Source organism: Mobula hypostoma, chromosome 18 (assembly GCF_963921235.1).
Source record: "Mobula hypostoma chromosome 18, sMobHyp1.1, whole genome shotgun sequence".
Classification (NCBI taxonomy): domain Eukaryota; kingdom Metazoa; phylum Chordata; class Chondrichthyes; order Myliobatiformes; family Myliobatidae; genus Mobula; species Mobula hypostoma.
In genome coordinates, this window is record NC_086114.1 from 57031452 (window position 1) to 57058697 (window position 27246).

The window sequence follows — 27246 nt, forward strand, 5'->3', positions numbered from 1 at the left end:
TTTCTTCATTACAATGGGAATCCTTTGTGACTCCTTACTGTGCATAAGTTAACTGCAAACATATTATCTCCAGTCACTATTCTGTAAATACTGCACCCTTTGCTGTACGCTGGCTGGGGATCTGCATGAGTCAGGTTATATAAATTATTTCTATGCCTTACCAGCCCCTTGTTATGTTTTGTAACTCCAAAATATAAAACTATTCGAAAGAGAAACAGGGAGCCAGGAATAAACTTTGTTCTTTATGCAACCCCCTCACCAGGGCTCGTATACAGACTTGACTCGTTAGCTATCTCTGCTAACAGCCATGTGATTCAGTGGTGAGAAGGCCACCTTTCATAAACAGTAGATGTCTAGAGTCGATATGATTTGGGGCTCAACCAAACAGGTGTTCTGATTAAAGAAACCGAGATTTGAGCGAAGGCTGTGTAATTGCTGCCCACACACAATTATCGATCGGCAAGGAATAACAGATCGTACACTGCATAATATTATAAAGAAAACATATTTACTAATTACAGTTTTATCAAACAGTTAATAGGAAAAAGAAACAAAAAAGAAAAGGGCCCATTACAGTGAAACCAGCCAAATGTGCATACAAGCGTTGGAGCTCGTACTGGAGTATTCGGGGGTGTATCTCTTATTGCTGGACCCACAGTCTGTGTGAAAACACCCGCCATCTTTTCAAACTTCCCTCAAAGACCATCTTGAGCAAACTGGCTCTCTCTCTCTCTCTCTCTCTCTCTCTCTCAGGGGTATTATACTCCCTCCTTGGAACCATTCATCTGCACAAAGCACTTCTTGCAATGGGGACTCTTATTCTAATGGCATCTTCCTTCTGTCCCGCTCTGCAGGTCCCACCGAAAGATTCCAGACCGGACTACTGTCCGTCAGAAAACTCCCTCCACCCTGCTCTCTCTAGAACTTTCTCCAGATCCCACCATCCTGATTGGCTGACACCACATTCCTAAGTTGAACAGTAGGGCTTCTTATCTTTAGCCTAAACCAAAACATTCTACCAGCAGGATACATTGCTTTTGCAGAAAACTGATAAAATGAAATACCTACAGCATAGCAGTAGAAATCTTATCCAGGCCATCGCATTTACTTTTCATGAGGAATGCAAACATGATATGACGGTGTGATGATGTATGCCATTCACTTACTTTTACATATAGCCCATAATGAATTAAACTACAAAGAATGATTAATCAACAATATACTTCCAATATTACTCAAATATTACTGAAAAATTAAATATATATCTGCAATGCCTTTGTCCTTCAATTTAGCTAATAATTTTACAACCGTAATGTACTGCATCCTTCCCGACAGATATTTCTCAATACTACATACATAACTACACCTCACAGGTACATTATTGGCTGCAAAGTGCTTTGAGATATAAAGAAGATTGTGTAGGAACTCAATGGGTCAGGCTGCATCTATGGAGGGAAATGGACAGTCACCATTTTACGTCAAGATCCAGGGCTGGATGACAGAGGGGAGATAGCCAGTATAAAGCAGTAAGAGGAAGAGGGGAGAAAGAGCTGGCCAGTGGGCAGTACATTTAGTTACTGTAACACCTTACGGCACTATTGAACTGGGTTCAATTCCCACCACTGTCCATCTGCACGTTCCCCGATGAACATATGTTTCCTCCAGATGCTCTGCTTTCCTCCTACAATTCAGAGGTGTACTGGTTAGCAGTTTAATTGGTCATCATAAAAGGTCCTGTGATTTTTATTTTTTTTTATCTCTCTCTCTCTCTCCCTCCCTCTCTCCCCCCAGCCCCTCTCTCTCTCTCTTGATCCAGTTAAGGATTAGTGATAGGCTGATGAAGAAGGGCAAAATGAAAATCATGACAACTGTTGTTTATTGACTACCACTCTGCATTCAGTACTAAAATTCCAAACAAACTCATCACCAAACTCCAGATCCTAGGAATCAGTGCTCACCTCTGCAACTGGATCCTGACTTTCTGACCCTCAGACGCCTATAGGCAACACCTCCACCACAATTATTCTCAGCACTGGTGTCCTACAAGGTTGTGTCCTCGGCCCCTTACTCTACTCCCTGTACACTCGTGACGTGTGGACAAATTCTGCTCCAACTCCTTCTACAGGTTTGCAGATGATGTTGCAAATAGCATATCTCAAATAGCAATGAGTTGGAGTACAGGAAGGGGATTGAGGGCTTTGTAACATGATGTCATGACAACAACTTTTCCCTCAATGTCAGCATAACAAAAGAGCTGGTCATTATCGTCCGCTGGGGGGGGGGGGGGGTTGCGGAGGGAGACAGTGCACATGCTCCTGCATCAATGGTGTTGAGGATGAGAGGGTTGAGAGGTTCAACTTCCTAGGAGTGACCATTACCAATAAGCTGTCTTGATCTAACCACAAAGACACCGTGGCTAATAAAGCTCACCTTCGTCAGGAGGCGAAAGAAATTTGGAATGTCCTCTTCAACCCTTACCAACATTTTGTGGATTCAGTATAGAAAGCACTCTACTGGATGGATAATGGTTTGGTATGGCAAATGTGGGCACGTGGCCAAGTGGTTAAGGCACTGGACTAGCGACCTGAAGATCGTGAGTTCGAGCCCCAGCCGAGGGAACGTGTTGTGTCCTTGAGCAAGGCACTTAATCACACATTGCTCTGCGACTGGTGCCAAGCTGTATGGGTCCTAATGCCCTTCCCTTGGACGACATCGGTGTCGTGGAGAGGGGAGACTTGCAGCATGGGCAATTGCTGGTCTTCCATATGACCTTGTCCAGGCCTGCGCCCTGGAGAGTGAAGACTTTCCAGGTGCAGATCCATAGTCTCGCAAGACTAACGGATGCCTTTACTTTATGGCAAATGGTCCTCTTACCACTTCTCCTCACTTGCCTATCACCTCCCCCTGATGCTCCTCCTTCTTCCTTTTCTCCTATGGTTCAGAATTCTTCTTCTCCAGTCCTTTACATTTCCCAGCCATCTGGTTCACCTATCCCCTTCTAGCTTGTCCTCCTTCCTCTCGCCCACCTTTTCATTCTGGTATCTCCCACCTTCCTTTCCAGTCCTGATGAAGGATGTTGGCTGAAAATGTCGACTGTTTATTCATTGTCATAGATGCTGCCTGACCTGTTGGTTTCCTATGTTAAGATAGTCTCTTGAACTCACTGTCCACCTGATTATGATCTTGCACTTCATTGTTTTCTGCACTACATTTTCTCTGTGCCTGTTACTCTTCATTTGGCATTCTGTTATTGTTTTACCTCATACTATTTCAATGCACTGTGTAATGATTTCATCTGTCCGAACAAATCTCAGCTATATAGACCCCGCTTGGAGTACTGTGTTCAGTTCTGGTCACCTCACTACAGGAAGGATGTGGATACTATGGAGAGAGTGCAGAGGATATTTACAAGGACGTTGCCTGGATTGTGGGCCGAACAGCCTGTAATGTGCTGTAGGTTTCTATGTTCTATAACAGAATGCAAGACAAGATTTTCAGCTCACCTCACTACCTGTGATAATAATAAACCATTTCAATTCAACAATGGGCTGTAGTTAATGGAATCTGATAGGAGAGGAAGGTGGAGCATGGAAAACGGAGCTTCTCACTTCATCTGTGTAAATACAAGTCTGTCTCTCTGGTGCAGAACAATATGACAGTTCACTGTGCTATTTAGAGAAAATGCAAAGGAGTGGGACTAACCCAGGTTTTTCAAAGAGCTGGCAGGATTTGTCAACGATTGTGATATTTATCAACTTTCCTTTTACTGAAATATGAAATTAGACTTCAAATAGATTGTAGGGTTGAGACAATATGGGACAGAATAAACTGATACTGTAATCGAAGTTCCAATTATATATCTGACCAGATAATGGCGATGTTGTTTCCCGCTTCCTCCCGAGCCCGATGGAATTCCAACAGCAGCAAATGCTGAAAATCTGAATTAAACCAGAAATTCTGAAGTCATTCAGTGGGTCTGTCAGTGGACAGAGAAACAGAGTCAGTGTTTCATGCCGAAGACCCTTCAACTGGACCCTTCACACGTCACTGGAAACTCTTTAGTGCAGATGTTGTTTCATCGTAGAAATAAGATTCAGGTATGTTTGTGAACATGTGACAAGTTTTTATCTGGATTAAATGGACCATCAGTACAATTAATTCAAACAGCAGTATCCAGTTTTGGGCTACAGGTTTCCTTGCATTACAGAAGTATTTCAATGCCTGACAGTTTGTCTGAGACATTCGCACTGACTGTGGACAAAGGGGGAGCAAATGGAGGTGCAGTGAAACTCCGAAAATCCGGCACTCTCAGGGGTTTAGGTTTTGATGGACTGGATGATTTGTATTTTATTTTTATTATTACGTCATTACACTTATGTTTTCTTTCCATGTTCTACGTGGACCGGGCAAATTTAAGGGGAGCGTGTGAACTGGGACCCGGCTGAGGGGGAATGGAAATGTTGGAACTGAGTCCCCGGCGAACATACAACAGAAGAGGGGGAAGGAGCACCAGAGGGGGGCGATGAGCAGGCAAGCAGATAAGGTGAAGGAGAGGAGAGGGGGCATTACTGGAAGTTCGAGAAATTGATGCCTCACGCCATCAAGTTTGAGGCCACCCAGACGGAATATAAGGTGTTGTTCTTCCAGCCTGATTGTGGCCTCATCGCGACAGTAGAGGAGGCCATGGATAGACATACCGGAATGGGAATGGGAAATGGGATTAATAAAATGGGTGGCCACTGGGAGACTCTGTTTCCTCTGACGGTTGGAGCGTAGGTACTCGGCAAAGCGGTCTCCCAATCTACGTCGGGTCTCACCGATATACAGGAGGCCACACCGGAGAACCGGACACAGTATATGACCCCAACAGACACACGGGTGAAGTGTCGCCTCACCTGGAAGGACTGTTTGGGGCCTTGAATGGTAGTGAGAGGGGAGGTGTAGGGGCAGGTGTGGCATTTGTACTGGACACAGTATATGACCCCAAGAGACTCCCCGGGTGTGCGACAAACTGACGGGACAAGGCATCTGGTTTCTGTTTTTTTTAAACTCCGGTGGTAAATCAGAATGAAATTAAAGCGGTTAGAGAACAAGGACTACCTGGCCCGTCTGGAATTCAGTCTGTTAGCCTCCTGAATATAAGCCAGGTTCTTGTGGTCTGTCCAATCGACAAAAGGGTTCTTGGCCCCTTATCCCCTAACCCCAACCCTCCAAAGCTGCCTCAACCGCAGGATGGTCCCGATTCCTAACGTCATAGTTGCTCTCTGCTGTGGATAGCCACCCGGAGCAGACTGCACACGAGTGTAGGTTACTGTCCGAAGGAGACAACACTGCACCCATTCCGATGTCTGAGGCGCCCACCTGCACGGTGAAGGGAAAGTCCGGGTTAGGAGAAACCAAGACGGGAGCCGGTGTGAACCAAGAGCAGCCTCCGCTTCGGTAATCCGAACAAAGGAGCCCGTGGAGATGGTGAAACGGTTGTCGCGTGAAATTGGGACTTCTCCAGCTTGACAAAAAGTGCATGGCCCAGAAGCCTCTTTAAGATGTCCCTGACGAGGGCGACATGCTCCTCCATGGACTTCGAGAAGATTCGTATATCATCCAGGTAGATGAAGGAGTACTTGCGCAGAGCTCGCCCACAACACCTTCCAGCATTCGCCGCGCGGGATGTCACCGTTCGAGTGTTTATCCTCTTTCTGGAACGGAGGCAGAGATTGGAGTTCCTGCGGCCCAAGATCTCGTCCAACACTACAAACTGAATTGGAATAGGGTAAGAGATTTTGCCCATCTCTACCCTCAGAAGGCAGAGACCAAGGCGAACCGAAGGAGAAGACGGGGACCCGCTTTGCAGCCTGGACAACAGGTCTGACTGTCCACTCATGATTTGCCTCTCCGGTGGAGTCTAGAAAGTTGGCCCCTAAGTTCGTTGGACCATTCAAAGTCCTGAGGGAAGCAAACCCGGTGGCTTACACCTTGCAGCTCCCCAAGACCCGAAAGATCAATCGCACCTTCCAAATCTTTAAATTAAAAACTGTCAGCACCCACCCTAAGCACCACCACCACCAGCCCCACCGGCACCCAGGTTTATCGATGGAGAAACAGGTCTTCATGGTGAGAAGTCTTTTGGACTCACGGTTCGGGGATATCTCGTGGACTGGGAGGGATTCGGTTCCGAGGAGAGTTGCTGGGGACTACCATCACCATCTCTCGGAGCAGCCAGGGCCGTCAGGAGTTGGCCGAAGAGGGAGGGCTCCGGCTACGAACCGCGCCAGCTTCCCAGGTAAGACGCTCTAACTCTCCGGAGTATGGATAGCTGGTGCGACCGCTTTAAGGGGTCAGGACCGTCCCGCTAAACGGTAGTCATGTTTTGGGCGCCTCGAATTGAGTATTTAGAGAGCACCTGGGCGGAGCTTCAGTGTTCAATCGTAAGCCCGAACCATTGTGCTCAGTTCGGGATCCTAGACTCGGATACTCCAGCATTTAGGTCCAAACCATCCTCATCAAGACCTCCCATCACAAACAGTGCACAGATCGTAGTGCAAGTAGAGCAGGAAGAAATGCTTAAGTAACAGTAAGGGAATAACTGAGAGATGGAATGAAGAGTCCGAGAATGCGGCAGCACCTTGGTGAAAGGGGTGTTAAAGAGCTGATATGCTTATTAATATACAGTGATATATGTACGTACGTGCATGATCAGCTCTGCCTGAGATGATCATGCTGGAGGAACTCAGCAGGCCAAGCAGCATCTACGGGAAAGAGTAAAGAGTCTCTGGAAATGAGGAATGTTTAGATGTGTCATGGTCCGGTCCGTGAAGTCCGCATTCCAGTTCACTGTCCAGTCTGTGGACCCAGGACTCCAGGTCTTCAGGCTGTCCCTTTAGGCACCTGATTCCCATCTTGGAGCTTGGAATATAAGTAGCCTTGGGGTTGAGTATGAGCAGCTGGTTTGTCTTGTCAGTCCCCCTTGGAACAACCTGCTGATGGAAGGATAGTAAAACCATTTGTGATCTCTAGGCCTGGTTGGAGAACCACCGCTTCATAGATCCTTGTTGCCACTTGTTGGAGTAGTCATCATGGTATGGATTCAGCCGTTTCTGTAGCCAGCCAAGGTTGCTGGCTGCCCTGAGACTCGGAGCTACCCTGGACTGAGCTCCTTTCCTGTCCCTTGCCTCTGTCGGGTAAGCCAGGCTGATTGCTGTTACCCTGCGGTTGGTTCTATCCCTTCCTGTCCCTTGCCTCTGTTGGGTAAGCAGGCTGTTTGCTGTTACCCTATGGTTGGGTCCGTCCCTCCCTGTCCTTGCCTCTGTGGGGTGAAGTTCTGTGTCCTGCCCAGGAGTAGCTCCAAGAACCCAAGCCTTGCTCCAAGAACCCAAGCCTCAAAGATGCCAAGCCAAGCTCTGAGAACTGAAGCCTCAAAGACCCCAAACTCCATGCCTCAGGACCAAGACCCCAGCCTGCAGCCCCAAGCCTCTAGACTCCAGCCACACACTGTCCTGTAGTCATGCCATGTCCTTGCCTGGTTTTGGGGCCCGAGCCTGAAGCAAGACCCAGGTTCTGGGTCCTTGTCCAGTCTCTGGCTCAGAGCCCAAGCCCAGGCTCCTAGTGCATAGTTCCTTGTCTGGGTTCCCTGTCTTGTCCATGCCCTAACCCAAGTCTGCATTCTTGTCCCTGCTCTGTGTCTGTATCCTGTCACATCCCTACTCTAGTCAAATCCTGTCCTTGTACTTCAGTGTCTGTGTCTCGCATCTGGGTCTGTTACCAGCACCCCATTGTGACAGAACGAACCGGCCAACCATGGACCCAGTGACACAGACACTGGAGATGAACTCTCACCATCCAGGATTCTCTAGTGTCGAAACCTTCCCTCCCCCAACCCCCTCCCCCCCCCCGCTCAAGTTGTCCGTAGTCCTGGAGAGCCTCTTCGGTCACCCGGAGGCTCCCATAGAAGTGGTGGGGGGGGGGGGTACTGTCATGGTCCGGTCTATGAGGTCTGCATTCTGGTTCACGGTCTGGTCCATGGACTCAGGACTCCAGGTCTTCCAGCTGTCCCTTGTTTTGATTGAGTTAATCATAAGCACCTGATTCCCATCTTGGAGCTTGGAATATAAATAGCCTTGGGGTTGAGTGTGAACAGTTGGTTTGTCTTGTCAGTCCCCCTTGGAGCAACCTGCTGATGGAAGGATAGTGAAACCATTCATGATCTCTAGGCCTGGTTGGAGGACCTCTGCTTCATGGAGCCTTGTTGCCACTCGTTGGAGTAGTCATCGTGGTATAGATTTGGCCATTTCTATAGCCAGCCAAGGTTGCTGGCTGCCCCGAGACTCAGAGCCACCCTGGATTGAGCTCCTTTCCTGTCCCTTGCCTCCGTCGGGAAAGCCAGGCCGATTGCCATTACCCTGCGGTTAGTTCTATCCCTTCTTGTCCCTCACCTCTGTCGGATAAGCAGGCCATTTGCTGTTACCCTGCGGTTGGGTCCGTCACTCCCTGTCCTTGCCTCTGTGCGGTGAAGTTCCGCATCCTGCCCAGGAGAAGCTCCAAGAACCCAAGCCTCGAAGATCCCAAGCCAAGCCTCGAAGACCCCAGGCCAAGTCCCAAATCCCTGGCCAAGCCCCAAGAACCCCAGCCTCCATGCCTCAAGGCCAAGACCCCAGTCTGCAGGCCCAAGCCTCTAGACCCCAGCCACATCCTGTCCCGTAGTCTCATTATGTCATGTCATGTCCTTGCCTGGTTCTGGGGCCCAAGCCCGAGGCAAGACCCAGGTTCTGGGTCCTTGTCCAGTCTCTGGCTCAGAGCCCAAGCCCAAGCTCCAGTGCATAGTTCCTTGTCTGGGTTCCCTGTCTTGTCCATGCCCTAGCCCAAGTCTGCATTCTTGTCCCTGCTTTTTGTCTGTATCCTGTCACGTCCCTACTCTAGTCAAGTCCTGTTCCTTGTACTTCAGTGTCTGTGTCTTGCATTTGGGTCCGTTCCCAGCACCCCTTTGTGACAAGATGTACAATGCTGAAAGCAGTCTGAACTCAGCCTCCAGCCAAGGGTCAATCAAATATTGAAGGACTAATATCACCAGCTAAACATGTAGGATACACACAGCAAGCCTCCTTCACCAAAGGACATATGAATCTGATGACTTGTCATTGGCAATTTTATTCTGGTGTCATCAGTAAAATGTCCAGATCTACCAAATACACTGTCACAGACACCATCTAGTCCACCCACTTAAATTACTTTTTCCTTTGGTGGCAAGGGAGAAGGATGCTTGGTGGACCAACATTAGGTGGCAGTAATGCACCTTATAAATTGGAGTGAGGAACAAAGAGAGAGGAAATATGCTCACTAAATTCCTCCCCAAGAATAATATCAAAAAACCTAATGCTTTTCATAAAGCCAAACATGCACTTGTATACATTACGATGGCAGTGATATCCGAACAAACATTGCATGTTAAACTGTGTCCGTCTCAAAGATGTCAATTTAGCAATTAGATGTTTCCTTTGCACCTCGTAGGAACTGCATTCATCAATACACTGTATGCTGCACCATTTCTTGACAAGTGCCCATGTCATGCTTATAAATTCTGAACAAGAAATTATTGAACCTACTATGTCCAAAATGTAAATAAGTAAGTACAACTTCTTCCCTCTTTTATACCCATCTTCCAGCTAGGTTCCTACCATCCGCTGAATTTTATATAAATGCCGTCCTTTCTTCTGCTTGTCCCAACTTCATTGCCACGGTGTTCAAACGGCCTTTTTAAATTACGGCTTTCACCTCCCCATATGCAAAGGCACCACCACATTTATACCCTCATTTTTAAGTGATTGCTTGGCTAGATTATCTGCCACCTCATTTCCTTCAACACCAACATGGGTAGGGGCCTATAAAAACTGGATACACAAGCCCAAACCCTGTAGCCTCAACAGATGTTGTCCAATCTTCAGAAGAATGTCCAACCTACAATTTGAAACTTTAGAACGTGAACAGAAACACCTGAACGACAACTCTCTCTCTCTCTCCGTCTTGTTTTACGGCGGTTGGCACCCAGCTTAATGGTGCATTACTGCCACCTTCTGCTCCGGAGTGTGCAATACACCAATACACTTACATTCTAAATCCCTTCACCCAATCGCATGCCACACATACCCTAACCTACACTTTATCCTCCCATCTTTGGCCATCCTAGTACCCTATTCCTGTTTATCTATCATATCCTATAAAAAACCCCTGTACCCCTTAATAAAGCTAAAAATACCCTAACCTGTGATCTCTCACCCACGCCCAACAACCCTTTTAATGTGAATTCCTGCACCCGCAACTCCCTTAGTTTAATTCTCATCATCTCTCTCTGTATACCATACTTCCTGCAACACAGAACTACATGTTCTACTGAATCCTCTTCCTGACATTCCTCACACAATCCTGTCTGGTGTTTCCCTATCATTTTCAATGTTTTGTTTAATGCACAGTGCCCCAGCCTTAACCTAGTCCACACAGTTTCCTCTCTTCTTTTTCCACCACCTACCCTAGTACCTGCAACACTCTTTTGTATTTGATATAAATGCCTCCCTTTCCCCTTCCTGACCCATCTTTCTTGCCACATTTGGTTGATTTTTTTCCCAGATTACGCACTTAACCTTTGCTTTACTGATCCTAATTTACATTTCTATATTTTCTTTCTTTAACGCCCTCTTTGCCAACTCATCCACCCTCTCATTCCCCTTCACCCGTACATGTGCTGGAACCCATAGAAATTTTACCTGACCTCCCTGATTTGCAATTCTTGTGACTGACTGAAGGACTTCATAAAGTACATCTTGCCGACTGTTTGAGTGAAAAGACCTTAAACTTGCTAGAACTGAGGATGAATCAGAGCATATCAACACTTTGACTTGTCTAGCTTTCTCCATCCATTGCAATGCAACCAACACTGCCAGCATCTCCACTGTAAACACCCCTAACTTATTAGATGTTCTTCTGCTAATTCCAATTTCTTTGCTGGTATAGCCACCCTAAACCCTGTCATTCCTGTTTCAGGTTCCTTAGCACCATCCGTATAAATCTGAGTATAATCACTACACTTTTCCATCACATGACAGTTAAATGCACTTACCAAATCAGCTTTATATTTTCCTTTCCTTTTTACCTCTAACAAATGCCAGTCTATGTCAGGCCATACAAGCTTCCATGGAGCTATAACCAGGTAAACTACTGAAGGACTTATCCTTAGATCAAACACCCCACATTCTTTAGCAATACCATTCCCTACCCAACTAAAGTTATCCCTCTGAAACCTCCCATTTTCCCAGCACTCCTGCAACACTCCTTTTGCAGGATGAAAATCATTGTGCCCCTGCAAATTAGCCCAGTAGTTTGCCATCAATTGCAAACTTCTTAGTTCCAAAGGTATTACTCCCACTTCTACCTGTAGGGCTGATACTGGTGATGTTTTAAAAGCCCCACTGCACACTCTCAAAGCCTGAGCCTGAATTTCATCCAGTTTCCTTATAAGAGACCTAGCTGCTGATCCATATGCTATATTTCCATAGTCCAACACAGATCTTACTAAAGCCACATACATTCTCTTCAACGCTGAACAACTTGCTTCCCATTCCCTACCCGTCAAACATCTCATCACATTTATTACTTTTTTACATTTCTCCTCAACTTTCCTGATATGGTCTCCCCATGTTAATCGTGAATCAAATATAACTCTCAGAAATTTAAATGATCCAACCCTTTCTAATTCAATCCCATACATCCTTAACTTCTTCCCTACCTCAATTCTTTTCCTGGTGAAAAATACAGTTTGAGTTTTTTCTACTGAAAATCTATATCCCCAATCATAACCCCACTCCACCACTTCATCAATTGCTTCTTGTAGTTTCCTGATCATATGCTCCATGTTCCTGCCTCTTTTCCACAAGGACCCATCATCCACAGACAGTGACCTACCTATATCCACTGGTACCTTTGTGAAAGCATAAGCATCATTGATCATAATAATGAAAAGTAACGGGCTAATCACACTACCTTGAGGTGTGCCATTTTCCACTATGTACTGTTTTGATAATTCTGATCCAATCCAAACTTGAATTTTTCTACCAAACAAAATATCTTTAATCCAATTAAAAACTCTCCCACCAACCCTCATCTTGTGCAGTTTAATTAATAATCCTTCCTTCCACATCATATCATAGGTTTTTCAATGTCAAAAAACACTGCAACTACTGATTCTTTATTTGCCTGGACAAATGATCCATTTACATTGGCAGAAATGGTGAGAGTAATAAAGAGGTCGAGACCAACCTCCCCAGGGAAAGATCTGATATGCTATATTATGCTAAAAAATCTAGGAGAAGGAGCGCTCTTGAAGTTGCTGCATTTTTATAACAGAGTGTGGGAGGAGGGAAGATTACCAAGTGCATGGAAAGAAGCAGTAGTAATTCCAATAAGGAAACCTGGCAAGGATCCATCAAAACCCACTAGATACAGACCAACAGCATTAACATCAAATATATGCAAGATAATGGAAAGGATGATAACAGAAAGGTTATCGTATGAGCTTGAGAAGAGGAGAATGCTGGCAAGTTATCAGAGTGGTTTTAGGAAGGGAAGGAATTCCATGGACTCGGTGTTAAGGTTAGAGACTGAAATAAGGTATGTGTGTGTAGATATAAATATATATATGGATCATTACTGGATAATTCCCATTCCCTTCTATTGTCATAGTCCGGTCCGTGGGTCCGTGTTCTGGTTCACAGTCTAGTCCGTGGTTCCTTGTTCCGGGGTTTCTGGTTTTCCCCAGTTTCTGTTGTGGGCACATGATTCGCGTTTTGGGGCTGAGGCATAAATACCTTTGCAAACCAGGGATTCCCTGCTGGACTGTCCTGTTCCCCTCCCTGTCTCTTCCCCCCTTGCCTGACCCTCTGCCTGGATAGCTCACCTGCGTCACTGTTGAGTCCAATTGCCAATGCAGAGATGGAACTGTCTGTCGTTCTTCGGTGTTTGCCTCTTCTTGTCCCCGCCTCCGTGGGGTAAGTCAGGCCATTCTGCCATTGCCCTGCGGGGGGACCTGTCTTGTCTTGTCTTGTCTTTGCCTCTGTTGGGCTGTTCTGCTGTTACCTGATGGATGGTCCAGTCCCACCTTGGTGTGGAGATGAAGTTGAGTACCGGCTTGTCTAAGTATAAGTCCTGGCTCTATGTTGATGTACAATTCCCAGTCTGTCTCTGAGCTCCAGCCTCCAAGTTGTCAGCCTCCGCATTCCAAGCCTCCGGACCCCAAGCCCGTCTCCAAGCCTCAGGCCTCCGGACCCCAAGCCCTTCTCCAAGCCTTAGGCCTCAAGACCCCCAGCCTCTCGTCCTGCAGTCATGTCATGTCCTTGCCCGGTTCTGGGGCCCGAGCCCGAGGCAAGACTCAGGTTCTGGGTCCTTGTCCAGTCTCTGGCTCGGGGTCCAAGCCTAAGTCTGCGTTCTTGTCCCTTCTCCTTGTCTGTATCCTGTCACGTCCCTACTCTAGTCAAGTCCTGTTCCTTGTACTTCGGTGTCTGTGTCTTGCATTTGAGTCCATTCCCAATGCCCCCCATTGTAACATCTATCTCCCCCCATTCTCTTAATCATTCCCCATCCCTCTCCCACAGGTGTTGTTCTTCCTATTTTGTTGCAAAAACTCCTCCAACTTGCCCTTTTAGCTTGACGTACAGTTCTTCTCACCACTGCCTGTGCTTTCTTATATTGAACCAAATGCTGCATATTATGGGTTCTTTTAACTAGCCTGAATGCTCTATTTCTGTCTTTTACAGCCTGACAACATTCCTCTGTCCACCATGGTACCAGTTTTCTATTCATCCTATTTTTACTCCTGGGTATAGATCCTTCTGCTGCCATAATAATTGCTGAAGTCACCTGACTGTTTAATTCATCTATATTTCCAGAAATGTCAATCCTTGTCAATGCTTCTTCACTCAACTTCTGGAACTTACCCCAGTCTGCTTTTCCAAACATCCACCTTGGGATTCCACCACCTGATCTTACTTCAACTCTTTCACCAACTGAACATAAAACTGGGTAGTGAATACTGACTACTGTTGAAGCAGTCCAAACTCCCCAGTTACTAACTCCAGCCAAGGTATTAGACACTCACGTAATATCTAACACTGAGTCAGTTCCTGTTATTATGTCTATCCTTGTTCCTCTACCATCATTCACACACACTGGAGAACTGCCCCTGTTTGCTAATGGAGTAGCAGTATTTTTCTGCTGCTCTTAGTTCTCTTTCTTTCCCCCTAGTTTAAGCTTTGAATTTAAAATTTTTACTTGTTGATTCTTGAGGGCGATCAATATGTCTATGTCTACAAGAAGTGGGAAGAATTTACCTGAACCTAGTGATAAAGGTAATGGGAAAGGAAAGGTGCAAAAGGAAAGATCTGATGAAATGCCATCGTGGGCTGAAGATATCGTTCGGACACTGAATTCAAATAAGGATCAGAATGGATCAATTAAAGACCAACTGGAAAAGAATAGTAACAAAATGAAGTCATTTCTGGGAAAACTTAAATACCTGAAACCTCAAGTTATTACACATGAAGAGGAATTGAAGATAACTAAGCAAAAGTTGTCTGAAGCTACAACTCGTTTGGAAAGATATCAAAATAAGATTATAGACCTGGAACCTAGGTCTCGACGAAGGAATATAAGAATTATTGGGCTGCAGGAAGGAACTGAAGATGGAGATCTAACGGCTTACTTTGGTAAGCTTTTCCACACTTTATTTCCTACCATTCTATCAAAGCCGTCTACTATAGACAGGGCACACAGGGCGTTTATCTCGAAATTGAAGGACTCTAGTAAACCAAGATCTGTTCTGGTTTGCTTTCATCACTTTAAAATTAAAGATCAAATAATGCGACAGGCAAGAAAACAGTTTTTAGATTTATGGAATCTGAGCTCCGCTTCTACGAAGATTATCCAAGAGAGATAATGGAACAAAGATCAAAATTTGGCCTGGTAATGAAACAAGCATATGATAAGAATCTTTTCTGTCTTTGAGGTATCCGACAAGAATTAAAATTTTCCCTCCTAATTCTCCTCCTCGTACTTTTTTTGATCCAAAAGCTGCACTGGATTTTGTTCAGGCTTTACCTGCCACTGTCACCAACACCACTGCTGAATGATCCATCTGAAAGGCTGTTTGGCTATTTCTATATTATTCGCATTTTGGAAAGAAGATTTATGAAGGTCACTTGTATATTTCATCGAGAGACTAATTAAAGAACACGGGGAGTTGTTCTTTATTGCATGTTATTGGTTTTCCTTTGGAAAGATTTATGGTTTAAGTGTCTCTGCTCAAATGATCTCTGGACATTTTATGACTGAGGGAAGAAGATAAGGCGATTTGTTCCTTTAATTTAATGGTAGCTAACTGGTAGTTTTTTCCTACTAATAGGGCTTTTTATATTTTTTTCTGTTTTATTATAACATTTTATAATTGAATTTAAAGCTTCTTTAGGGAATTAATATTAAATTAAACATGGCGCTCGTTTTTCTCTCTGAGAGATAACATTATTTTGGTTCTTTCTTGTTTATTAGCCGATGGAATGTAAATACCTTTTTTTCCTGAGACTTTATTGTCTTTTTCACAAGGTCACTCTACTTTTTTACTAACTGGGGGGAGGGAAAGAAAACACAGACAGAGCCGTCAGCAGCTTTGAATTCTATCGTAGATCGCTTGCCTTTTTCGGGTTTCTGGGTGTGGGTGGGTGGGTTTAGAGTTAGTTTTTTCCCATTGGGTGGTTCTGGAGCATGTGTGTTTTCTATTTGGTTGTATTCTTCATCACCGCCATCTTTGATCATCCTGCATTGCTATGTGCTTTGTGCACGTATAAAGTAGAATGAAATTATAGTATGCTGTTCAAATGGATTAATATAACAAGTTGGAATGTACGTGGTTGGAATCATCCTATTAAACGAAAGAAGACTTGTAAAATTATTAACCGATTCCAACCTGATATAATTTTTGCTCAAGAGACACATATCAGGGCGGGAGATCAAAATAGATTTTTTAGATGGTGAAATGGTTTACAACTCCATTCTACTTCTCAGACAAAAGGCGTGTCTATTTTCATTAAACCTAATATATTTATTCAAGAGGATATTGAATCAGATTCTAATGGTAGATTTTTAATTGTTAAAGGGACAATCTGTAACAGAAAAGTTATTTTGGTTAATTTGTATGGTCCTAACTTAGATGATCCTTTTTTTTAAAAAGGTATTTGCCTTACTGCCTGACTTAAATGAATATATGCTCATAATGGGTGAGGACTTTAATTGCTGTTTAAATCCTATGATTGATAAGAGCTCAACCAATCAGCAACTTCCAAATCGATCCGCGTCATTTATTAATTCCTTTTTGATTGATTTTGGGTTGATTGATTTGTGGAGGTATCTTCATCCAAACAATAGAGAATATTCTTTCTTCTCACACGTTTATAAAAAATATTCGAGGATCGATTATATTCTTGCCTAGTGTTAAAACTTGCGAATATGACGCTATTGCTATATCTGATCATGCGCCTCTGAGTTTGTCTTTTGAATTTGATGATGTCATTCTTGCCCGCCCACCTTGGCGCATGTCTGCAAAACTCTGACTTTGTCAGTTTCATTGAAACCCAGATAAAAGAATTTTTTCTGTTTAATGATATGGGGGTATGTCTAAATTAGTTATATGGGATACATTTAAAGCATTTTTATGTGGTCAGATTATTTCTTATTCAGCTAAATTTAAAAAACAAACTAAAGCAGAATTAGATAGAATTTCAAAACAAATTAAAGATTTAGATAATATTTACGTAATTTCCCCCAATACTGATTTATTTAAACAAAGGGTGGAACTTCAATCACAATATAACCTGTTATTAACTCATCCCATTGAAGGTTATTTGCTTAAGTTAAAGAGCCAATTTTATATGTCTGGAGATAAAAATAATAAATTGCTTGCATCTCAATTCATACACACCAAATCCCTTTCTTCCATCAAATCTTCAATTACCTTTCCATTTGAAACTGTAATTGGATCCCCCCATATTGTGCTGTGAGCATTGAAATCTGCACACCACACTACTTTATGTCTGTTTTGTCCTTGTATCCTTAATAGGCTGTCCAAATCCAACTTTTTACACGGATTGTAGTAGTTAATTATAACCACTCCCTCCGCTCTCTCCCACACTTCCACCACTATGTATTCCTGATCATCTCCTTCTTCCAGTACCCTATATGGTATAACCTTGCTTAATTAACATAGCACAACCCCCTCCTCCCCCTAGATTTCTATCTTTCCTTATCATTGTATACCCATATACCACAAAGTCTAAAGTTGGTTTCAACCAAGTTTCCAGAATACACACTACATCTGGTTTTACAACTATTTTTTTTATAAAGTGCTTGAATTGCTGGCTATTGGCCAGTAAGCTCCTTGCATTCCATTGCAAAAGAATCACCATAATTAGTATTAACCAACTCATGACACTTCCTGGCTTGACTGATTAGTGAGGTTCTCCCTCACTTCCTCCCATGTCAGTCCTACTAACCCTAAATGGTTCACTGCTGCTTTGACCACCAGCTGAATTTTGTCACTTTTTGACTTTACCTCAGCCGTACTATTAATCACTCCTGCAATGAATGTTACTAGAGCCTTTTTGTCTACATAAATCCTGTCATTTGTTCTTTGCTGCATCTCTCATATCCCTATTGCTCCCTGTTCATTAGGAGCATTATTCTGTTCTCTTGACACTCTTACAGCTTCTGCATAAGTGATCTTCCTTTTCACTCTTATTTCTTGAATTTTATTCTCCCATCTCATAACCTCACACCCACTATATGCCACAGTATGAGTTCCTCCACAATTGCAGCATTTTGGTTGCACTCTGTTCCGCACTTTCTATATTCATGATCACCCCCACATCTAGCACATCTCCTCTGCCTTTTACAGTTTTTAGCTATGTGTCCAAACCTTTGACAATTATAGCACCTCAATGGCTTTGGCACATACACCCTTACTGGGTAACTCATGAAACCCAGGAACACCTTCCTTGGCACTCTTTCTTCTTCAATTCAATCAATACTGTTTCATTTTACTTTTTCACTCCCTCCTTTGTTGTTTTCAGTCTTTGAACATTCATTACTTTTCCTCCTTTGATATTCCTCTTTAATTCCTCCATATTTATACTCATTGGTACCTCCGTGATCACTGCTTTATATCCACCGCCATTTTGTGCTCCCACCCTCCCTGTGTATTCCACCTTGCATTTTCCTATCTCTTTTAGCTTGAGTGCTTTCTCAAGTTGTTCCTCATTCGCACATCTTACCAATAGTTTGCCATCATTAAGGACTTTTACAAATACTACTTCCCCTATCTTATTTGCCAGAGTTGTTGTTAGCATAAACGGGTTAATTTTCTTCATGTGTCCCTGAACCTTCTCATTAAACCTAATTATGACAACACCTTCTCTCTGAACTTGTTCACCTTCCTCACTTTCAGAGCTCTCTCCACTGTCATTTCTTATTCTTTTCTTACCCTTTGTCTCAGTTTTCATTCATCTGTCCCCTCACTATATCCTCATTCCCTTTATTTCTCCCTTCACAATAATCCATTTCTCCCCAGCTGCCTGCCTCTGCTCCTGAATTCCTATCCTCCCCCCACCACCTTGTCCGCCATTTCCAGACCCGCATAATCCTCTTCGAGCGATTCCCGCTCCTTCTCCGCTCTCTTTCCCTCAACAAGTTCCAAACCACATTCACACAAGCGCCCACTCCGAAATCAGCCAACCCAGCCAGCCACCACTTCAGCCAACCCACCAGCCCGCCTTGAACGACAACTGAACCTCTTGACCATATTTGTATGCTTTAATGCATTGAGTTATTGCACCTGGTTGATTGATTACATATTGGCATTAAAGGGTGGGTGAACAGTTGTCCCTAATAACATGGTTGTTTGTCACTCTTTGTCTGCTTATCTACAGTTAGTGACCAAAATGCTAAAAAAGACATTTCATTCAGAACTGTGCATTTTATTCAGAGCTATTGTATGGTGAATATCATGTCTTTAACCAGATGGGATCCAGACTGCAATTCAGGGAGCTGCTCTTTGGCCATTGGGACAGGTAGTTGAGAAATATCTGGGTAATGATTTTCCTTCTGGTAGACAGTAAGGTCAATACGAATGGATTTGTCTCCTTCCTTGAAATAGTCACCATGACAGCATCTCTGGCGTCCCTGGCTTGTCTCTCTCTCCGATATGAGGTTGTGAAACTGTGCGTAGAGGTTCTGGCAAGGACCTTGTTTGCCCTCAAGACCTTTCTGTTCCTCAGTTGACATGCGTCCCTGCAACTTCTTGTTGGTTTGAGGTGACTGCAGACGAGATAGGTGGGGGAATCAGGGCCAGTACACTAAAGGGTCTGTCTAGTTTTACGTCCTTGCCCTCCTCCATTCTCCGCACTTGGAGTGTGTGCTCTACAGTTCTCGGCCGTGATGAAGCCAAAAGCAGGGAGCAAGACCTCTCGCGCACTCTCCACCCACCAGCTGTGGGCAGGCCTTTTAAGGTCTGTAAGTGACATGCTTGCTTTCATTTGTCGGGGCATTTAATTTAGGAGTCAGTAAGTTATATTGCAGTTGCATAAAAGTTTGGTCAAGTTACACATGGAGTATTGTGTGCAATTCTGGTCACTTCGTGTGGAAGCTTTGGAGAGGGTGCAGAAGAAGCATACAAAGGTCCCTTTCCCAGTCACTTCCACAACTCCGGGATTCTCTCTCTCTGCCGCCTGCAATTGACCTGCCCGCTACTTTATCCTGTGTCAGATCCACGCTTTCAATCGCTGGTTCTTCGACTTTCTCACGTCCTGCAAGGATCAGAAGATCGCCTGTCTACAGACCTCAGAACCTGCCGTCTCTGACGCCGGCAGGCACGGGCGTCACCAGACCGCGACTCCGGCTGCCACCGACTCTAGCCATGACCGACAACACCGCCAGGCTGGGTCCTCACGCGCTGCCGCTGGAGCCCGTCTCCCCTCCTCCACTTCCGCCCCCACCACTCCGTAATCCCGTGTCTCTCAGGTCCCACTGCCATCGCTTGGGCCCTCGGAGACTCCATCTTCCTCTCACCCCACTTTCCCTGAACTCCCCAACCCTTCCCTCTCCTCTGATACTACCAAACCTCTTCCCCCCTCCGATCCCAGCTCTCATTTATGCCAGTTTTCACCACTCCCTCTGACCTTCCCCTCTATGGGGTAGGACGTTCTGTCCTCAGTAAGGGCCTCACCTTTGTCCCCCTGCGCCCACACCTCAGCGAGTTCCGTGCCCACCGTGACACTGAGTTTTTCTTCCGTCACCTCGATCTCTGTGCCTACTTCTCTGGCAAGGTCTCTCCATCCCGCACCGATGACCTTTTCTGACATCCCCCTCTCCTTTCTCGATCTCTCTGGAGACAGCTTATCTACTAGTGCCTATTGAAAACCCACTGACTCTCACAGCTACTTGGATAATACCTTTCCACCCTGTTACTTGTAAAGGTGCCATCCCCTTCCCGCAGTTCCTCCGCTGCATCTCCTCTCAGGATGAGGCTTTTCATTCCAGGATGAAGGATATATCCTCCTTCTTCAAAGAAAGGGGCTTCCCTTCCTCCACCATCAACGCTGCCCTCAAGCATATCTCTTCCATTTCACACACGCCTGTTTTCACCCCATCGTCCCACTACCCCACCAGGCATAGGGTTCTTCTTGTCCTCATCTACCACCCCACCAGCCTCCGCGTCCAGCACATAATTCTGCCATCTCTAATGGGATCCAGTCACCAAGCACATCTCCCCTGCCTTTTGTGTTCCACAGGGATTGCTCCCTACACGACCCTCTTGTCCATTCATCCCTCCCCACTGATCTCCCTCCTGGCACTTATCCTTGCAAGTCGAACAAGTGCTACACTTGTCCCTACCCTTCCTCCCTCACTACCATTCAGGGCCCCAAACAGTCCTTCTAGATGAGATGACACTTCACCTGTGAGTCTGTTGGGGTCATCTATTGTATCCGGTGCTCCCCATGCGGCCTCTTGTATATCGGTACTTCTTGATGTAGATTGGGAGACCACTTTGCTGAGTATTGACTCTATATCCATCAGAAAAACCAGGATCTCCCAGTGGCCACCCAATTTAATTCCACTTCCCATTCCCATTTCAACATGTCCAGCCATGGCCTCCTCTACTGTCACAATGAGGCCACACTCAGGTTAGAAGAGCAACATCTTATATTCCGTCTGGGTAACCTCCAATCTGATGGCATAAACATTGATTTCTCAAACTTCCGGTAATGCCCCCCCCCTTCACTATTTTCCATCCCATTTTCCCTTTTTCACCATATCTTCTTGCCTGCCCATCGCCTCCCTCTGGTGCTCCTCCCCCTTTTTCTTTTTTCCATGGCCTTCTATCCTCCCTTATTAGGTTGCCCCTTCTCCAGCCCTGTATCTCTTTCACCAATCAACTTCGCAGCTCTTTACCTCAGCCCCCACCTTCCCAGTTTCACCTTTCACCTTGTGTTTCTCCCTCTCTTCCCCCCACCTTCTAACTCTGACTCCTCATCCCTTTTTCTCCAGTCCTGACGAAGGGTCTCGGCCCGAAACAGTGACTGTACTCTTTTTCATAGATGCTGCCTGGCCTGCTGAGTTCCTCCAGCATTTTGTGTGTGATACAAAGGATGCTGCCTGGATTACGCCACTGGCTATCTGACGGTCCTTGGCCATCTTCTCTATTGTGTGGTTCAGGATCCTCACTTCTGCCTCCTTGGTACGATGCCAAGTTGTCTTTGGTCTCTTGCATTTCCTCCACCCTTCAGGGGTCCCAATGAAGTGTTGTCTTGCTGATGGATTTGGCCTCTCTTCTCATCACATGTCCAATCCATGTCCAATGTTTCCTCATGATGATTGGTGACACTGAAGGAGTAGGGTGTGGTTGAAGATCTTTCTTGGCCAGAAAATACAACAGATCTTCCAGAGGCTCATGGTGTGGAATGACAACACCTTGGCCAAGTCATTCTCTATCATGTTCCAGAATTCTGATCCGTACAAGTCTGTGGACAGAACCAGCTCTGGTACAGCTTCACCTTGGTGTGGACGCTGTACTTGGTTGATCCCCATATGTTGCTCATTGATCTGAAGAAGTTTCTAACTTAGAGTCTGCACTTCACGTCATCCTTGGTCCCACCATTCCGCTGAATGATGCTGCCTGGATTGGTGAATCTGCCAGTGCCGGGTAAGTCGATGTCGTATGCCTTGGTGGGAGGAGGAAATTCTACTTTGAGGGCCATGGTCTCAGTCTTTCTCTGGCTGACTCCAAGTCCAACCTGTCCACTAAAGGTACACAGGCACGGAGTTTTCTCTTGCACGTGCTGGTATGTACCTGAAAGTAATGCGAGATCATCTGCAAAGTCAAGGTCTTCTAAAGTAGAGAATAGAGTCCACTTAATACGTCTCTGCTTATCATTCATTGTTTGCCTCATATCCCAGTCAATCACCAGGTTAAATAATATTGTTGATATCACACAGCATTGCCTAACTCCTGTCTTGACTTCAAAACTCAAATTGCAGCTCAACTGTGCAGGTGAAATTAGCATAGAAACTCTGGATACGCTGGAGAATTTTGGAAAGGACACAGCATGATCTGCGAATTCACCAGAGGCTCTCCCTGTGGATGCTGTCGAAAGACTTTTCAAAGTCCACTAAATTCAAATACAGTTGCCTCTGTCACTCTGCGCACTGTTCTATGATGTTACACAGCATGAAGATCTGGTCAACACAGCCTCTGTCCCTCCTGAAGCCAGCTTGCTCTTTCCACAAACACACATCGACAGCATTTGCAATCCTTGGGACAATGACTTTGGCAAGAATCTTGCTGGTCACTGACAGAAGTGTGATGCCACACCAGTTATTGCAATCACCTGGCACTCCTTTCTTAGGGATCCTTACAATGACTCCCTTTGTCCAGTTCTTGGGTACTTGTCCTCGTTCTCAGATTATAATAAACAGTGGCTACTAAAACTTTTGGTTCAGCTTTGAACAGTTCAGCGTTCAAATTGTCATGTCCTGGAGCTTTACTGGTCTTTAATGATTTAATTGCAGTGACAATCTCTTCTTTCTTGGGTGGATCTGTGTCGATGTCAAGGTCCTCTGCTGACTCTTGTATGTTAGGTTTTTCACCTGCTGGTGGTCTATTCAGTAGTTTGCTGAAATACTCTGTCAATTACGCTTCTTGCTCTTTCTCAGTTGTCAAAAGCAGACCATTTTTATCCCTCATGGGACCACTGGATCTGGCCTGGAAATTTCCGCATACCAAATTTGAAATCTTGTATATATTTTCCAGATCACCTCGACTGGCTGCTGCTTCAGCGACTTCCAAAAGGTTTACGATATAGATTGTTATCTTTCCTTACAAGTCATTTCACTTTTTGTTGGCTTCAGTGTACGCTCGTTGAAGTTTTACCTGAACTCATGTTGACATTACATCTAAAAGTTTCTTCTAAGGCTGTCCATTCTCCTGCTGTATCCATATTTTGTTCTTTTCAGCTCTGTGTCCTAGACAATCCCTGCTGCTCTTCTTGAAGACTGAGACAATCCATTCCCACATTGTGTCGACCTTGTCTTGCAGACACATCCTCGTCAAGTCCTTGCAGGCCTGGAATTTGTTCTTAAGCTAAACAGTGAAGGCAGATCTCACACTGGTATCCTTCAGCTTCTCAACACCAAAATGACATTGTACCTGTGGTCTGGTCCCAGTGCCTCTCAGCTTGAGTTTCTTCACTGCTACGACAAGATAATGATCACTTCCTGTCACAACCAAGAGAAAATATGCCGATGCTGGAAATTGAAGCTGAGGGGGATGGAGTGTTGGAACTGAGTCCCCGATGAACACAGAAGAGTGTAGCACAGGAAAAAAACTTTCAGCCCTCTATGTCTCTATCAACTATTATGCCAGTCTAAACTGCACGCAGTCCATATCCATCTATTCCCTTCACAAACAAGAGAAGATCTGCAGATGTGGGAAATCCAAGCCACACACACTCAAAATGCTGGAGGAACTCAGCAGGCCAGGCAGCATCATTGGAAAAGAGTAAACAGTCAATAAACAGTCTACGTTTTGGGTAGAGACCCTTCATTAGGACCGGAGAGAAAAGATGAGCAGTCAGAATAAGACAGTGAGAGCGGGGAGAAAAATACAAGGTAGTAGATGACAGGCAAAACGGTGGGGGGGGGGGGTAAAGAGCTTGAAAGTTGATTGGTGAAAGAAATAAAATGGCTGGAGAAGGGGGAATCTGATAGGAGAGGACAGAAGGCCATGGAAGAAAGGGAAGAGGGGAAAGCACTCAAGGGAGGTCATGGGCGGGGAAGGAAATAAGGCGAGAGAGGTGAAAGGGAATAGGGAATGGTAAAAGAGAGGGGGGTCGTTTTTCTGAAGTTTGAGGAATCTATGTTCATGCTATCAGGTTGGAGGCTACCCAGAAAGAATATAAGGTGTTGTTCTTCCACTTGAATGTGGCCTCATCATGGCAGTAGAGGAGGCCATGGACTGACATGTCAGAATGGGAATTGGAAGTGGAACTGGGAAATCCCGCTTTTTCTAGCAGATGGAGTGTAGGTGCTTGACCAAATGGTCTCCTAATCTAGTATGGGTCTTACTGATATGCAGGAGGCCACACTGGCAGCATGGGATACTGATGACCCCAACAGACTCACAGGTGAAGTGTCACCTCACCTGGAAGGACTGTTTGGGGCCCTGGATGCTAGTGAGGGAAGAGGTGTAGGGGCAGGTGTGACACTTGTTCCACTTGCGAGGGTAAGTGCCAAAAGGGAGATTAGTGGGGAGAGATAAATGGCCAAGGGAGTCGCGTAGGGAGCGATCCCTGTAGAAAGCGGGAAATGGGGGAAGATGTGCTTGGTGGTGGGATCGCGTTGGAGATGGCGGAAGTTACGGAGATCATGTACAGACACGGAGGCTGGTGGGGTTGTAAGTGAGGACAAGGCGAACCCTATCCCTGGTGGGGTGACAGGAGGTCGGGCTGAGGGCAGATGTGCGCGAAATGGAAGATCACGTCCTGTACCTGCTCCGCTAGTCACCTCTCCATCCTGCAAGGTTCGTGTCCAACTGCCACTGGGCGTCAAATGGTCAGGCTGGTTCTTGTCGCGTCCGTTGGGCGAGCACGATGTCGGGTGGTACGGAAAGTGAGTCGCTCACACGGCCAGATTGTTCACGGCACAGAATTCCACCATCCTTTCACCACTGCCGTTCATCGTTCCACGGGTCAGTGAGGCACGCAATCCTCCGAACCATTCATTCTTGTAAATTTAAATAATCCATTATAAATTACACGTATAAAAACGTGAGTTTTTACGTCATCACGCGATCACGCCCCGTTTAAATTAAACGTAAAGTTAGATCCTGATTTCGGACTTCCGTGTCTTCCTTTGAATTAGTTTAATGTTTTGAAGTTACCAAATGTAACATTGGCGACAAGGTATTTTTTTTTAAATTGAACCCGAGATGGCTACCTACCCGTTCAAGCACAGCGAGATTTTTTGAAGAGCAAAAAAAAATTGAGCACGGGCTGTTTCTTCGGAAGGGAGGACACGATCGAGTTTTTAAAACAAGGCAGAAAACGGAAGGATTCACGGGTTCATAAAGAGAAGGAAAGTTCATAAGGAGTGAGTACCAGGTCATTATAAGCATATAGAAAAAGCAGGTTTGGCTGGCTATACTGGGGAAAAAATGGCTTATTTGATCACACAAAAGATAATTGGAATATGGGTACTGAGCTAATTCAGCAGTATTTTAAAGCAAATGAAATAGCCAATGAGAAACTAGTTCCAATTTTAAAGGCATTAAGGTTTGTTTCAAAGCTTGATTGCTCCAACCAAAGCTGTAGATGGCTGCAAAGGAGACACCAAGATGTCTCCCTGGTGCAAGATTCAGGATGTATCGGAGAGGCTGCAGGATGTTCTCACGGGGAAGAGCGAACTACCGGACGTAGTGGTGCATATTAGCACGGATGACCTGTGCAGAAAAAGGGAAGAGGCCGAAAGCAGTGAGTATAGAGAGTTAGGGACAAGGACCTCCGAGGTGGTAATCTCCGGAATATTCCCAGTGCCAAAGGCGAGTGAGGTAGGAATGGAATGCTAGCACGGATGAATGAGGAGAGAGCCCTGGGGGCAGTGTTATAAATTCTTGGATCTTTGGAACCATTTCTGGGGAAGGGGCGGCCTATACAAGAGGGACGGGTTGCACGTGAACTGGAGAGGAACCAATATCCTGGTTGGGAGGTTTGCTGATGGTAATCGTGAGGGTCTAAACTAGTTTTGCAGGGGGCTGGGAACCTGAACCCCAGGTCAATAAGGCAAGGATCGGACCAGAACGTAGAGGCCAGATGACAGACCTTTCAGTGGGTGAGTAGTTAAGGAACAGAGACCACAACTCCTTAGCTTTAAGGAGAGCTATAGATAAGGATAGTTTGAAATTGCAGGAGAATGTTAAATTGGAGTGTGAGAAATTACAAGATCATTTGGCAGGAACTAAGAAGAGTTACTTGGGAACACCCTCTCTAGCAAGTCCACATCAAATATTTGGAGGATTTTAAAAGATCAGTTTCACAGAGGAGAGGAAAGGTATGTTCCTGTTAGAAGGAATGAGGGGGACAGAACAGTAAGAGAACCTTGGATGTCCAGCGAGGTGATGAATTTAGTCAAGACGAAAAAGGAAAAGTATGTAAAGCTTCAGAAGTTATGATCAAATGAAGCACATGAGGATTATAAAGAGACCAGAAGAGAACTCAAGAAGGGAATTAAGAAAACCAGGAAGAGCTATAAGAAGTCCTAGGCAAGTAGGATTAAGGTGAATCTCAAGGCATTCTGTACATCAAGAGCAAGAGGATAACTAGGAAGAGGGTGGGCCACTCAAACATAAAGGGGGGGGGAACATTTGCTTGGATGCAGAGAATGTGAGTGATGTCCTTAAATGAGTATTTTACTTCAGTATTTACCAAGGAAAAGGATATGGAGGACCAGGGGGTCAGTGCCATGTGCATAAATATGTCAGGGTCTTTAGAGGTCTAGGAGGAGGAAGTGTTGGGCCTCCTAATGAGTATTAAAATGGGTAAGACCCAGAGCCTGGTAAGATTTACCCCAGGTTATTGAGGGAGACAAAAGACGAGGTTACTGGGGCATTGACTTCAT

General features: G+C 45.2%; 1 protein-coding gene across 4 annotated transcripts in view; it reads left to right on the forward strand.

Moving 5' to 3' along the window:
- The first annotated feature begins 3991 nt into the window (after positions 1-3991).
- LOC134358562 (hydroxylysine kinase-like) overlaps positions 3992-27246 on the forward strand; it is a 43052-nt gene continuing 19797 nt past the window's right edge. For 2 of the 4 annotated variants that reach the window (XM_063070936.1, XM_063070935.1), the window contains exon 1: positions 25413-25722. Coding sequence is in view for 1 of the 4 variants with exons in the window: in XM_063070933.1 (XP_062927003.1) it covers positions 4011-4097 (87 nt within the window). In the remaining 3 variants the exon portion in view is untranslated. Of the gene's footprint in view, positions 4098-25412; positions 25723-27246 lie in introns of those variants that run through there. The other 2 variants (XM_063070933.1, XM_063070934.1) reach the window with 2 other exon arrangements.